The 12,769-nt window shown below is 43.3% G+C and overlaps 1 protein-coding gene across 1 annotated transcript in view; it reads left to right on the forward strand.

Annotated features, from left to right (window-relative positions):
• Positions 1 to 12,241, forward strand: part of cox10 (cytochrome c oxidase assembly factor heme A:farnesyltransferase COX10) — a 34,484-nt gene extending 22,243 nt beyond the window's left edge. The window contains exons 5-7 of the mRNA XM_073488937.1: positions 4,442 to 4,512; positions 8,301 to 8,533; positions 11,116 to 12,241. Coding sequence (XP_073345038.1) covers positions 4,442 to 4,512; positions 8,301 to 8,533; positions 11,116 to 11,534 — 723 coding nt within the window. The 3' untranslated portion in view covers positions 11,535 to 12,241. The remainder of the gene's footprint in view (positions 1 to 4,441; positions 4,513 to 8,300; positions 8,534 to 11,115) is intronic.
• The last annotated feature ends 528 nt before the right edge of the window (positions 12,242 to 12,769 follow it).

Here is a 12,769-nt window from a genome sequence, read left to right on the forward strand (position 1 = left end):
CTTTTTGTTGGGTTTAGCCCATGCACCTGGGTTTTCCTCAGCAGAGCGAGAGAGACGTGCTGTTTAGGCCAGCTGATGTTCCTGTGAGCCAAAGCCATACAGCTGCTCAGCTGTGTGTGCTCTTGTGCTTGTGTTTAGGCACACTCCTGCCTCTCGAGTAAACACAGTAAATGCACAGTGTGTAGTTACAGTATCGCTCATCTGTCCGACCTTCACTGCACTCCCCATTGTTGTTTTTGCAGGCAGATAGGAGGTGTGGGCCGAGTCAGGCACACCTTTTCCTATGGGGAGCACAAGGAGCGGCTGGTGCACAGTCAAAGTGTGAATGTTTTTCAGTCTTATTAATTAAATGATCTCCATGATATCCACACCTTGTCAAAACTATGCAGACCATGAATTATATCATGATACAAAGCCAGGTTATCTTCCGTCGCGTCTACACAAGAACAGGAAATGCCTGCCTGCAGCCTGTTATCAATTGAGCCCTGGTGGTTGGCGGTGGATCACGTTCCGTCTTTGATTGCTCAAAGGATCTGGCAGCTGAACACCCCCTCTCCTTTACTTCTCACTTTGGTCTCGCCTGTGTTCCGTCCACATCATCTGGCAGATAATTGTTGGTACAGTTATGGGTTTTGTGTGTGTGTGTTTATGTGTTTGTGTTCATAATTGAAAGCAGCAGCCGACTCTCCATAACTTCCGGTTCAGGGCGATCCATCAAAAGCTGCCTGAATCAAAACCAACCCCGTCCCGCTGGAGGTATATGGTTATGTGTACCCCGATCCATTCATTCATCCATTTCTGACCTTTTGTTTGCTGTCAGTAATGCACCATCTTGCTCGAATGCTCAGCATTTCTAGTGAGTGAATCATGAGTGAACTGAAGAACTTACAAAAGAAACAGTAATATTAATTTGATATGTCACGGTGTGTCAATGAATGACGCAGGCTGGTTAAGAACGAACAAACTCTGTTTCAAAGATAAATAATAATGTAGGAACAATTAAAATATTTTTTTTTTATTAATTCAATGCAAAGCTGTTCAGCTGTCATACAAGTTTATATCACTAATAATTTATTGAAGGCCTATAATAGCCTGTGTTACACAGAGCGGCTGTTTAATGCATCAAAAAGCACATAAAGGTATAAACTCTGTAAAACTCTTATGGCACATTTAAATTATTAAGTTTATTTTTTATTAAGATTGTAATATCTGATTATCATAATCATAGCACTGTAATAAAGGAAGAAAAGTTGTTGCTTTATTGTGTTTCTCCATTAAATTTGTGTTTATTGATCATTATTTTCAGATTATGTTGTTGAAAGATTGTAAAAACAATTATAGATTTATTTGCATATGAATAGTAAAAAACATTGATGAACAATAACTTTAAACAATAATTCAGTAGCATGAGTGTTTTGGGGGGTTGGCCTATTTTTTAATGTTTTAATTTTTTAAATTTGATTAAAGGCTTATAAGCTTCGCTTAGAGTGCAACTAAACATATTCATTGGTGAAAATTAAGCAGTTTAACAATTCAGGTTATCACCATTTTTTAGAAAAACATGTATTTTCACTATTTGTTCATGTAATTTACAAAATGTGATAAGAAATTAAATAAAAATGTATTATGGGATGCCCTTAAATTATGTGCAGTTTACTGTAGCTACTGTTAATTTTAATTTTATATATTATATATGTGTAATGTATGTTTTTGTATTTTGTATGCTACTGGACACTTGAATTTCCCTCGGGATAAATAAAGTATCTATCTATCTATCTAGGAGCACCTAAATGAAAGAGTTAGCCGCACCAGTGCAGCCATTGTAAAAAAGTTAGTCCAGAGCCCTGAATATCCACACTGGTGTTCTCTGGTCAGAAGTGCCCTATTGGAGATTGAGCTTGTTGCTAAAAGCTATAACCACCGAATGTTATGCAAGGTAATTACACAATCATGTTACCTCGACTAAATGCAGGCAAACACCCGTCAGTTTTAAGCCAATGCACTCTGAACCGAGCCTTCAGACCTACCTGTAGCAGCACACGTGCATGCACACAAAACACAAATGGCCCAATTATTTTAATGCCATCACTGTAACACATGGCAGCGTTGGGCGGAAATAATGACACGGGTTGAGAGGGCCGCTGATGTGAACCAGATGAGGCGCTCTGACTTAAAAGGCAGAGAGGGAGGAACGAGAGCAGAACTGGACAAACTGTGAAATGACAACACAGCACACGCACCGGGGCTGGACTGAGTGACTTTGACATTCACATCAAATCATCCGTATACACACACGACGGGTTCGTCCAAACAACGGCAACACTGTGGATCTCGTGTTTGGAAATACTTTTCTCACTCTGGGAAGTTCTCCTTCGCTTCTCCTCTTATTTACTGTACAGGTGCCTTTTACGTCTGCGGGGGCACAATCCACAGAGCGCAGTAATGCACAGTATCTGGGTCTTTCCTTACATGTGGGATGATGTTATTGGAAACTAAGTGGATCCTTTTTATGTGAGCACTGTTGCAGCGAGCTTGGCCCTGGGCCTGCCCGAGGCCTGGTTCAGCACTGCTCTGCTCTGGCCTGGCCACAAAGTGCATTTCTCTCTCATGCGGCCCCTGACCTCCTGACGCATTTCCTGACCCAGGAAATAGAATTAACACCTCAGCCCGGGCCTTGGGGTCCCACAGCCGCATACACAGCTGTCCATTAGCCCGGCCCAGTCCAGTCAGACCCAGCTAGCTACTTCTCTACTACAACTGAACCAAAGGTGGAAAAAGGGAAGCAGGAGATTTTCTTTGGAGCTTTTGGAGGGAGATTATTCCAGAGTTCATTTGAATGTTTTTGGGTGCTTGGAGGGTTTTAGTGTCACTCTGTCAGCAGTGACTGGAGCTCAAAACGGGAGCTATATTTACCTATTTTTCTAACCGCTCAAAGGCTCCATTTCTTCTTATGATTAATGCTCATTTTTGTCTTGAAAATAGAGGCATATTTTCTCTTTGAATGAAGTGTAGCTGCACTGGGTGTCTGTGATCCATTTCTACCCAGAAAACCTAAGGAGGCTCAGCCATAGCTCATGCGAATCAATGCAAAGACTGACAAGCCTTAATGATGAAATGGCTGCAACTAACATTTTCATTATCGATTATTCTGCCGGAGCCCAAATTGATGTCTTCAAATTGCTTCTTTTGTCCAACTAACTAAGAGTCCAGACTCTTCATTTACTATCATATATGACAAAGAAAGGCAGCTAATTCTTATATTTTAAGGAGCTTGAACCCTCTTACAACACCAAATTGTTACCAAACATTTTAGATCTTTTGTTGGTTGGCTTTGAATTTGAATCTTGGCTCCAAGTCCCAGTGGAGTATTGTGAGATATCTTGTACTTCAGACCTTAATGCTGCAGCCCACTCCTCTAATGTTCTTCAGAATAAAAATCTATAAGATATAAGAGGCAGTGCCCTCCACCAGGAGTTTTTTTTTTTAATAATATGGTGGCTTTCTGATGTCATAAATGCAGTAAATCTTGGAACTGGGGTTTAAGAAGAGAAAAGTGGATTATCTGTTTATTAGATATTTTATGTGAACCATATATCAGAAGAGATGGATCTCGATATTCTGTAGTCTAAGTGCTTTATCTGTTTTCTTCATTAGTCAAAGGCTCTTATGCGGGCAAGCAAACACACACAGTCTCACACACACACACACACACACACACACACACACACACACACACACACACACACACACACACACACACACACACACAGATTAGCCAGTTCCTGCGTTTAAGCACCCCATGTGTTTGCATTTTAGTCACACATTGCCAATCTCATGGGAGCACTTTGAAGCATACTCCTCCAGAGCAGATCATAAAACAGGAGTATAAGTAGTTTTTCACATAGTTGTATCCCAGAACACCCTCCACCACCTCCCACCCGACAGCCCACAGCCTCCACCTTCCACCTCCAGTCCATTTACTCTCCAAGTGCAGGGTGAGCATTTTGGTTCAGAGGTTTGCTGTGACGGTGCCTTAAGTGGCTCTGCTCACATTGTTTCCCCTCCAGATGTTGCGTAGAAAAGATTCGCAGAGGCAGTTATGAATATACCAGGTCCATTTACATTTCTGTGAATGTTAACGAGACATAGATTATTTCACACGGGCTGTTATTTTCCACTCGTACCTTTTTTGGTGTCTGTATCTCTTGCACCACAGCGCTGCTATATTTGCTAAACCACATCTGTACCTTTTTGAGCTGCAGTGTAGGAGGTGTACAAGAACACACCTGCATATATATAGTGTTGCCTGAAAACACTCAAAATGATTCCTCTTCACCGCTACCTGCAGTAATACGTGATATATTGTGCATGCAGGGGAAAAGATAGATGTTTGTGTGTGTGTCTCCTGCATTAACCCACCTGTTGTTCTGTGTCTCCACAGTACTTCGAGGTGCCCTTCGACTCCAACATGAACCGCACAAAGAACCGTCCACTCGTCAGAGGACAAATCAGGTATCAGTCTTTCTGTCTTTGTGCAGCATTTTCTCAGGATCTTCTGTATGAAAGATGAGGTACAGCAGCCCTACGTGCACCCTTTGTACTTTTAAAAAGACAGTGAAGAGTGAGTTGAGTGGAGGAGAGAGAGGCAGCTGCTCAGCATGGGGTTCAGTTCAATAAGGAGACATCGCAGCAACACTTCATGACAGCTGATGAGCCTTCAAAGCTGCATTTTGTACCATTTTACTGGACTGGATTTGAATGTTACTGTACCTCGTCTTGCTGACGGGGTAAAACATGGCCTGACCTGTGTATTTGCATGCAATATCTGAAATAAGACCACACCTTAAATAAAACAGTAGCACTGAGCAAACATCCCATATTGACTTACACCCTTCTGCTCCACCTGTAGTTATTGAGTTGTTGTGGTGCAGAAGCAGACCTGTAAGAGTAACAGCAGCCAGAGATCCTCGATGCCCAGTAGCAGAAAGGCATGCCAGCAGTGACGGTCCTCTGCCTCACACCTGTCAGGTGTAACGCGAGCTTGTTAGCAGGTTGGGGAGGGAGGAGGCACGGGGGTTAGGGTGTAGTTTACTGCTTAGATGTCAGATAACCTCGGCTTTTGTGCTCAGTGAACTGCGTGCATCGCTACGCTCCTAGAAATCTGACTCAAAGACTGGATCGGGGTTTGTCCCGGTCCACGTGTCTCGGAAGACTTCAGTGTCCCGGAGGAACTGGAGAAATTGCGGTCAAATTTTTATCTGTGTTTATAGACTGTATTCGTAAGGTGGCCATTTTCCTCTGATGTCACACTCAAGGTGGGAAGCTCAACTGCTGGGATAATAATATGCGGCTGTGTTTCAGTTTGCAAGTTTCATAAAAGATGACAGATGGTTAAAATCTGGACATATTTCAAGGTGAAACAACGTATTTGATAACACATTAGCTAATGTTACTGTTACAGTGTTTCACTTCCACCTATAATGCAATTAAAAATTGTGCTTAAGTGGGAATATTTTTCATTGGACTTGAATTTCAACAGATTCTCCGAGTAAAAAAGAAAAAGAAGAAAAGTAATTTCCAGGTAATAGAAACCAAGACCTGGATGTTCTCGTCTCTACCTGCCCATCTGGAAGACTGCCACTGTGAAGCAGCAGGCAGACGCACACATATCCCCTGATGCGTGAACCAAAAAAACACCACAAACCAACCACAACAAGTGTCCTCTTCACCCGTTTTCTGTGCCGGGAAACTGCCTCCATTGAATTTCACTCAGACGGGATAATCTTTCTATCTCTGCTTTCGTTTTTTATTCAGGAAGACCAAAAGCAAAACAGCCTGTTGACATTAAAGGGTTTCACACCTCTCCCATAGAGGCTAACAAGTGGAAGCTTAATTGCTCTGTTTCCTACCAGAAACATGGCCACTTTATGACTGAACAGCCTGTTAGTACCGTAGCTTGGACCTTGACCTGCAGCTATCTCATCCCAGTTTCAGGAATTCTCCCTTGACAAGCTGTTTAAAAGTGGACTCTGGTGCTGTTGAGCTGCGGATGGAAGATGTTCTCTGTCTAAACACAAGCCTCTTCTCTCCGGCTTTTAGGCTGCCCCCTGACAAGAGGTGTCTGTCTGTCTCTGAGACACACAGAAACACTCAATCTCTGGCTCTTTGTCTCCTCCTTCTTCTCACTTGCACATACAATCTTGTGTAGAGACAGCGAGCAGATGGGAGGCTGGACTGTCCTGTCAAACAAGCCATCAGAAGGCCACATTTTACACTTTCTCCATGCCGTCTTCAGGACGAGGCTTTTTGCACGAGCCGAGTGATGTTCCTCAGCTTTGTCTGTCTTTACTGCAGGAGTCTGTCTGCGCCTCTCATGTCAGCGTCGGAAATACTTTGTCATCTTATGCCGGGACTACAATGGTGTATCATCTTTCCCGTCCTTTTATTGTTCTTCTGTGAAACGTGGATGACAGTCCCTCGGCCTTTGTAGTGGTTTTTGCAGAGTTTGAGGCTTCTACATGTGGTGAGGCTAAATAGCTTTCAGCTTGGTAAGAGGAGGAACAGAAGTTTTAGTCTCATCAAGGTGGAGACGCACATTGCAAACTTTTTTTGAGGCTGCAGATGGTTCTGATTAGTTTATAACAACAAACTGACAGTCAGTGCGCTGGAGTTAAAATTATTTTAATCATGTGTGTCTATTGTTCTCACTAGGATTATTTTCTTCATGTAACAGAAGTCCAGGTCCACTTTTAGCTTTTTACTGAGCTTTCAGTCACATCTCATGGTCTTCATCAGAAAATGGAGTTTGCTGTATTAAGAAAACTTAAATGTTCAACTTTTTTGTGTTTGTTTATTTGTTTTTTGGAATTATCAGACAGACGGTATGCATTTAATCTGGTGAATTGCCTCCAGTGATGTCACTCAGTTGCATGGTGGGTGATGTAGGCACCAGGTTTTGAAAAGAAGTCCACCCTGGCCCTCATTATGGACTGTTTAAAACTGATACAGCAGAACCAGAGATATTATTTTTTCTCTTCCACGCATTCGTCTTTCTTTTCAAATACTGGAGGCAATTTATCAGATTTCACGCAGCTTCCTCTGGAGCCACAAAAGGCTTCATACTACTTTTTTCCACATATGCAGTAGTGCTCCCCAAGACCTGTAAACACACCTTAATGTGAATAATTGTTTGCGTTCCCCTTTAAGTGATATTTAAAACAGCTGGCAGCTAATTTTCTTTCAAATGACTAATCACTTAATCAGCTAATCTTTGTAGCTCCGCCGTCCTGTTTCTTTAACCCTAATATATAAACTCCCTGTGTTTTACATTTAGATCTCTAACCTTGATTGTGGTCTAACCAGGCTTCCTCGTCCTTGACCTCCTGTTATTGACGTTACCCACCTGACGCAGCGCTGCTGCTGTGTCAGACTGTAAGCAGGGGACAGTAAACCCACCTCAGGGCCATGTGACACACTCCCCGTCCTGACCCCCACCGAGCCCAGCCCACAGCCAGACTGTCGACAGCCCACAGCCAGCCTGCACGGCCCCACCTCAGCCCACATAAAACAGACATAACACCACTAATCACATTAATGCTTCCAATCTCCCTGCACGGCCACACCACCAAAATAACAGCCCTGTTTGCTTTTTGAAGAAAAAGGCCTGCGTTTGGTCAAGATTTTAATCTAGCCCTTTCTTTAATTTATGGAGCATTTACTGGTGAATTTGAACCAGACCTCGCCATCACTGCTTTCAATAAAAGATGAGGGGGAGGTGGACGAGGAGGAGGAGGAGGAGGAGGAGGAGGAGGAAGTCTTCATCCGGCTAAAAGCCTGAGCCGCAGTGGTTTTCTCCAGCTAGTTTTGATCTCTGGCGTGTGCACATGCTCTTCATCTTACAGGGCTACTTTTATTCCTGACAAACTCTTATCAGATGAGCTTCCCCTGAGCCTCCTGTTTTGAGACGGCTGCTGACTGTCAGTGTGTGGCCCCTGTAGGTCTTTGTGTGTGTGTGTGTGTGTGTGTGTGTGTGTGTGTGTGTGTGTGTGTGTGTGTTGAACATGTGCAGCTATCACTGTCTTATCTTGTGTCTGCACAAGCCCACAAAACTTTTATCATCCCAGAGTTCCCATGACGGTGATGGGCTTTTGTCTGAGCCTGAATCTGTGTTTTGTGACTCGCCTTTTATTAAAAAAAACATCTGAAACTCATCTTTCAAACATGTTTTTGTATGTTTTTTCTTTCTCTTGCTGACTTAGCTGATGCTCATATTCTCTCCCTCTGTTTTTCTCTTCTTCCAGTCCCCTCCATGCAGTGTCCTTCGCTCTGGCCTGCGGGGTTCCCGGAGTCGCTCTGCTCACGCTGGTGGTGAACCCCCTGACGGGCTTCCTGGGCGCCCTCAACATCTTCCTCTACACGTGTTGCTACACACCGCTCAAGAGGCTCAGCATCAGCAACACCTGGGTGGGAGCGGCGGTGGGCGCGATACCTCCTATCATGGGCTGGACGGCCGCCACAGGTTGTCTGGAGCCAGGTACGAATCACCGGCGGAGACGTGGAGTATAGATAGACTCACGCGTGTGTGCGTATATACATGTGTTTAGATACTAGTGCTGAAAGTAAGTTGAGAGGCATCTTTTATTAAACACAGATGCCAAACATTCACGAGATTCAGCTCATTAAATGTGAGGATTTCCAGCTTTTCTCTGTTTTATATCAGTGTAAATTATACGTTTTTGGATAAAGAAACATTTTAAAAAACATCACTTTTATCTTCTACGTAAGAAAGAGCGGTCTGGCCACTATTTCTGATATTTTATAAAACTATATATAATTAGGAAAAACGCAATCGAAATGATGTTTCTCACGTGGCGATGGTCTACAGACGAAGAAATCAACTGAATAAAAAGCAAATGAGTCATGTTCAACCACAGTATCGGTGTCATAATCAGCTCTATTTTTGGTATCGGTAATCTCACCTTTCAAACGTGTCAGTCTGCAGACAGTGTAGGAGGACAAAGAGCTGCTGCAGTTTCTGAAGTTCATATAAAGTTCATATAGCTGCGTTTGTCTTCCCCCCAAGTAGTTTATGTTAGACTTTCATAAATATTACATTTCAGCAGCTAATTGAAAAGTCTTCGGAGCCCTTTGGTATGGATATTAAGTAAAAAGTTGGTATTATCATCAAAAGGTGTAATATAACGTTAAAGGTGCTATAAAGATTATTATATTTCAATTACAATCATCCTTTCCTCGCAGTAATTTAGGATCCTTAACGCAGTCTCCATCTTATCAGTCTGTGCCAGAGTTCATCCCGTCAGAAGTTCAGTCTGAGGCTTCGGATAATCTGCAGCTAAAATAATTAGTCAATTATTCAAACGGAGAATCAACAGAAAATTAGCTGTCAACGACTTTAATGACCGAAATGGGAATATTAGCTTGTTTTCTTCTATGATAGAAAGTTGAATGTCTTTGTGTTTTTAACAGTTTTCTAAGTTTTTCAAAACCATTTTTAAGTTTAAACAATTAAATTAATAAAATAAGCGGCAGATCAAATGAAGTTGAGAATGATGCTTAGTTTGCAGCCCTGGTTCTTCACTGGATACAACGTGCCCCCTCTGATCTCGCCACATAAAGCTGTATTTACATACGGCCCAGAGTCCCTGCAGCGCCGTTCACACTCTTGTTCCTTGTTCCTGTGGAGTTTGAATGCTCTTATTGTAAGTGGCGTCGGACAAAAGTGTCTGCAGAGTGAATGTGATGTTAAGTCAGTGAAGAGACGGAGACTGAGGGGCTCATTCAGCCTGTCGGGTGAACACATTCAGTTGTTTCTGTTGTGGCAGCTGTATGAAATGTGTTTCATCACGTTGTTGTGTGTGTTTTCATTGAGCAAGTTTATATTTATGCCAAAAAAGAAATTGTGTCTTTCAACATGAAGTTTAATGAATTTATTAGCTTGTGATCTATAAAACTTAAGCAGCTCTGTTCCATCTGATTTCCAAAGATCGCCGCTGATTAATTAATAACTCTTTAAATGTATGAAAGCTTTTAAAAAAACACTGTTGTGCAGCCTCATTACATCGTTTCAGACGATATTTTATGCAACTAAAAAGCAAGAGAAGAGAAACTAGTTGCTCTGTTTGCAGCTCTGCTCTCTGATCCGTCGCCCGTCCTGCTGACTCATTCTAATTAGTGCTCGCAGTAAACATGACAGTCGACAGATGTATTTGTCGCCCTCACACTGAAGGCGAAACACAAGCTACTGTCACTGACAAACGAAGTGTCGGGGTGGTTGTAGAGGGATTATTTCCTTGACTTCCTGTCAGTCTGTACACTTGTTCTTCTGGTTTGAGTCATTCAAAGCGTCACATGTAGCACTAATTATAACCACACAGTGTAAAGCTTCAGAGAAAAGTTTCCCCCCTCGGTAGAAATGGCGCCAGTAAAGATAATCAGCAACATTTTGTGCAAGTTAGGGTTTAGATGATGATTGATAAAACTCTTATCATGGAGGAGAAATCATTTCTCTGGTTATAGTCGTGAACTAAATCACCTTTTTTTGCTCTGATATTAACTAACTAAAAGCTGAGCCAGATGTTTTTAGTTTCTTATACTTAATACTTACATATTGTATATTATAAATACGTTTTTGCAACAAGGTGTTTCTTTTGTAGGATGAATGTGTTAAAGTTAGGGGATCACTGCCTTCTGTCACCATTTCAAAGATTAAAAACAGGCTCTCTGGGGACGCCTCAGCAGCTCAGTTGGTAGAGCATGCGTCCAACGTACAGAGGCCGCGTCCTCACGCAGCGGCCCAGGGTTGGAGTATGACCTGTGGCCCTTTGCTGCATGTCATCCTCCCTCTCTCTCTCTCCACGTTTCCTGTCTCTTTAAGTCTGTCCTATCAATAAAGCCAAGAAAAGGCCTAAAATAATAATAATAACATAAATAAAAGAGGTAGAGCTCAGTTGGTAGAGCGTTTCATGTCAGTCTTCAGCTACAGTATGTAATAAAGCCATGAAATAATGAAAATAAACATAAATACATAAATATGTTCTGTCGTCTGAAAATTTGCATGACTCTGTCATTAATCCCGTGACTCTGTCTCCCCCTCAGGTGCCTTGTTGCTGGGCGGCTTCCTGTTCAGCTGGCAGTTCCCTCACTTCAACGCCCTCAGCTGGAACTTGAGGGAGGACTACTCCCGCGGCGGCTACCGCATGATGTCCGTCACCCACCCCGGCATGTGCAAGAGGGTGGCGCTGCGCCACAGCCTGGGCTTGATCGGCCTGTCCTCTCTGGCGCCCGTGCTGGACGTCACCACCTGGAACTTCCCTGTCATCTCCCTGCCCATCAACCTGTACATCAGCTACCTGGCCTTCCGCTTCTACCAAAAGGGGGACCGCAGCAGCGCCCGCCAGCTGTTCTTCTGCAGCCTCTGGCACCTGCCCATGCTGCTGCTGCTGGCGCTCACCTGCAAGAAGCCTCGCAGGGATCCAGAGGACGCAGCTCTACCTCCAGCTTCTTTAGTTTCATAGATTGCCCCTCACAGACCCTTTATTTTAACCCTCCCTTTAACCACTTGTCGTGCTCGGAGGAGGCCGGATGATGGACGCATTATTTTCTCTGTGTGTTTAACATGCTGCTCATTTGGTGCTCACTCTAGATCAGGAAATGAGCTGGAAATGATTCGGATCAAAATGGATGATTTACAGAAGAACACACCTAATTATTACATCAGGTTGTAATCATTGAAATGTGTGTGTACTGTATATATTCTGTATTTATTTATATGGGGGCCCACCAGTTCCTCTGTCTCTGTTGTACATGACTGATGTTAAATGATCTTGTACAGTGTAAATTGCTCCTATGGATCCACACAGATTTATGTTATTGCATTGTACAATGCAAATTAGAAGAAGAGGATATATAATGATCATAAAGACATCATGCTATTAAAAGATGGACTTTTGGTTTTCAGTCAGGGTATAAAAATAGGACATGTATACACGTCTCTTCAACTTGAATCTGTTGATTTGTGTTCGACTCTCACCTCAGTCCTGATACTTGACGGTTGGTTCACCTCGCTGTGTTTTGCTACACAGCAGACGCACTGATGGGTCCTCGTTCATTTACAAAACGCTTTAACTCAACACGGTTCGCCCAAACAAAGAGAATAACTCCCCCCTGTAAGAAACACAAGGGCAGAAATGTTCTCTGACAATAAAACACGTCACGATTGTAATTCTGTCTTCTGTGTCATCATTCACTCGAGTGGCTGCGTACCTGAAGCTTCACCCTCATCAGTCCACACACATACACACACCAGCGCCGCACCTCGTTAGGTGGTGCTGCTGACTCCACATAATATATGGATTTAAGTTTCAATTATAGCCTTAGTGGATATGCTCGCTTTAAGCACAATCACCGTCCCCTCCAATGAGCTCTATTTAGCAGGCCACCTCTGCACCTGTCAGTCAACATGTGCTCCCCTTCCGCCCCCTTTACCCCTAGTTTTGGTATTTGGTTACATTTCCATCACCGCGCTCAGAGAAACAAGCGCTCCCCTTCCCCTCGCTGCCATCCTCCCTCCATTTAAAAGGAGGGAGGGCTGAGGGGATTTAGCCAAGGCCGGGGGACCTGAAACGGCTCGACATCCTCGTAAAGTGTCTGACCGGATACGGAGTTTCATATCAGAGGGTGAAAGGGGAGCGATGGAGCCAGCTGTTACAGTCGGGAGAAAAAGTGGGGAAAAAACACACCCTCAACCTGT

The sequence above is a fragment of the Pagrus major genome, chromosome 20 (genome assembly GCF_040436345.1).
Source record: "Pagrus major chromosome 20, Pma_NU_1.0".
Classification (NCBI taxonomy): domain Eukaryota; kingdom Metazoa; phylum Chordata; class Actinopteri; order Spariformes; family Sparidae; genus Pagrus; species Pagrus major.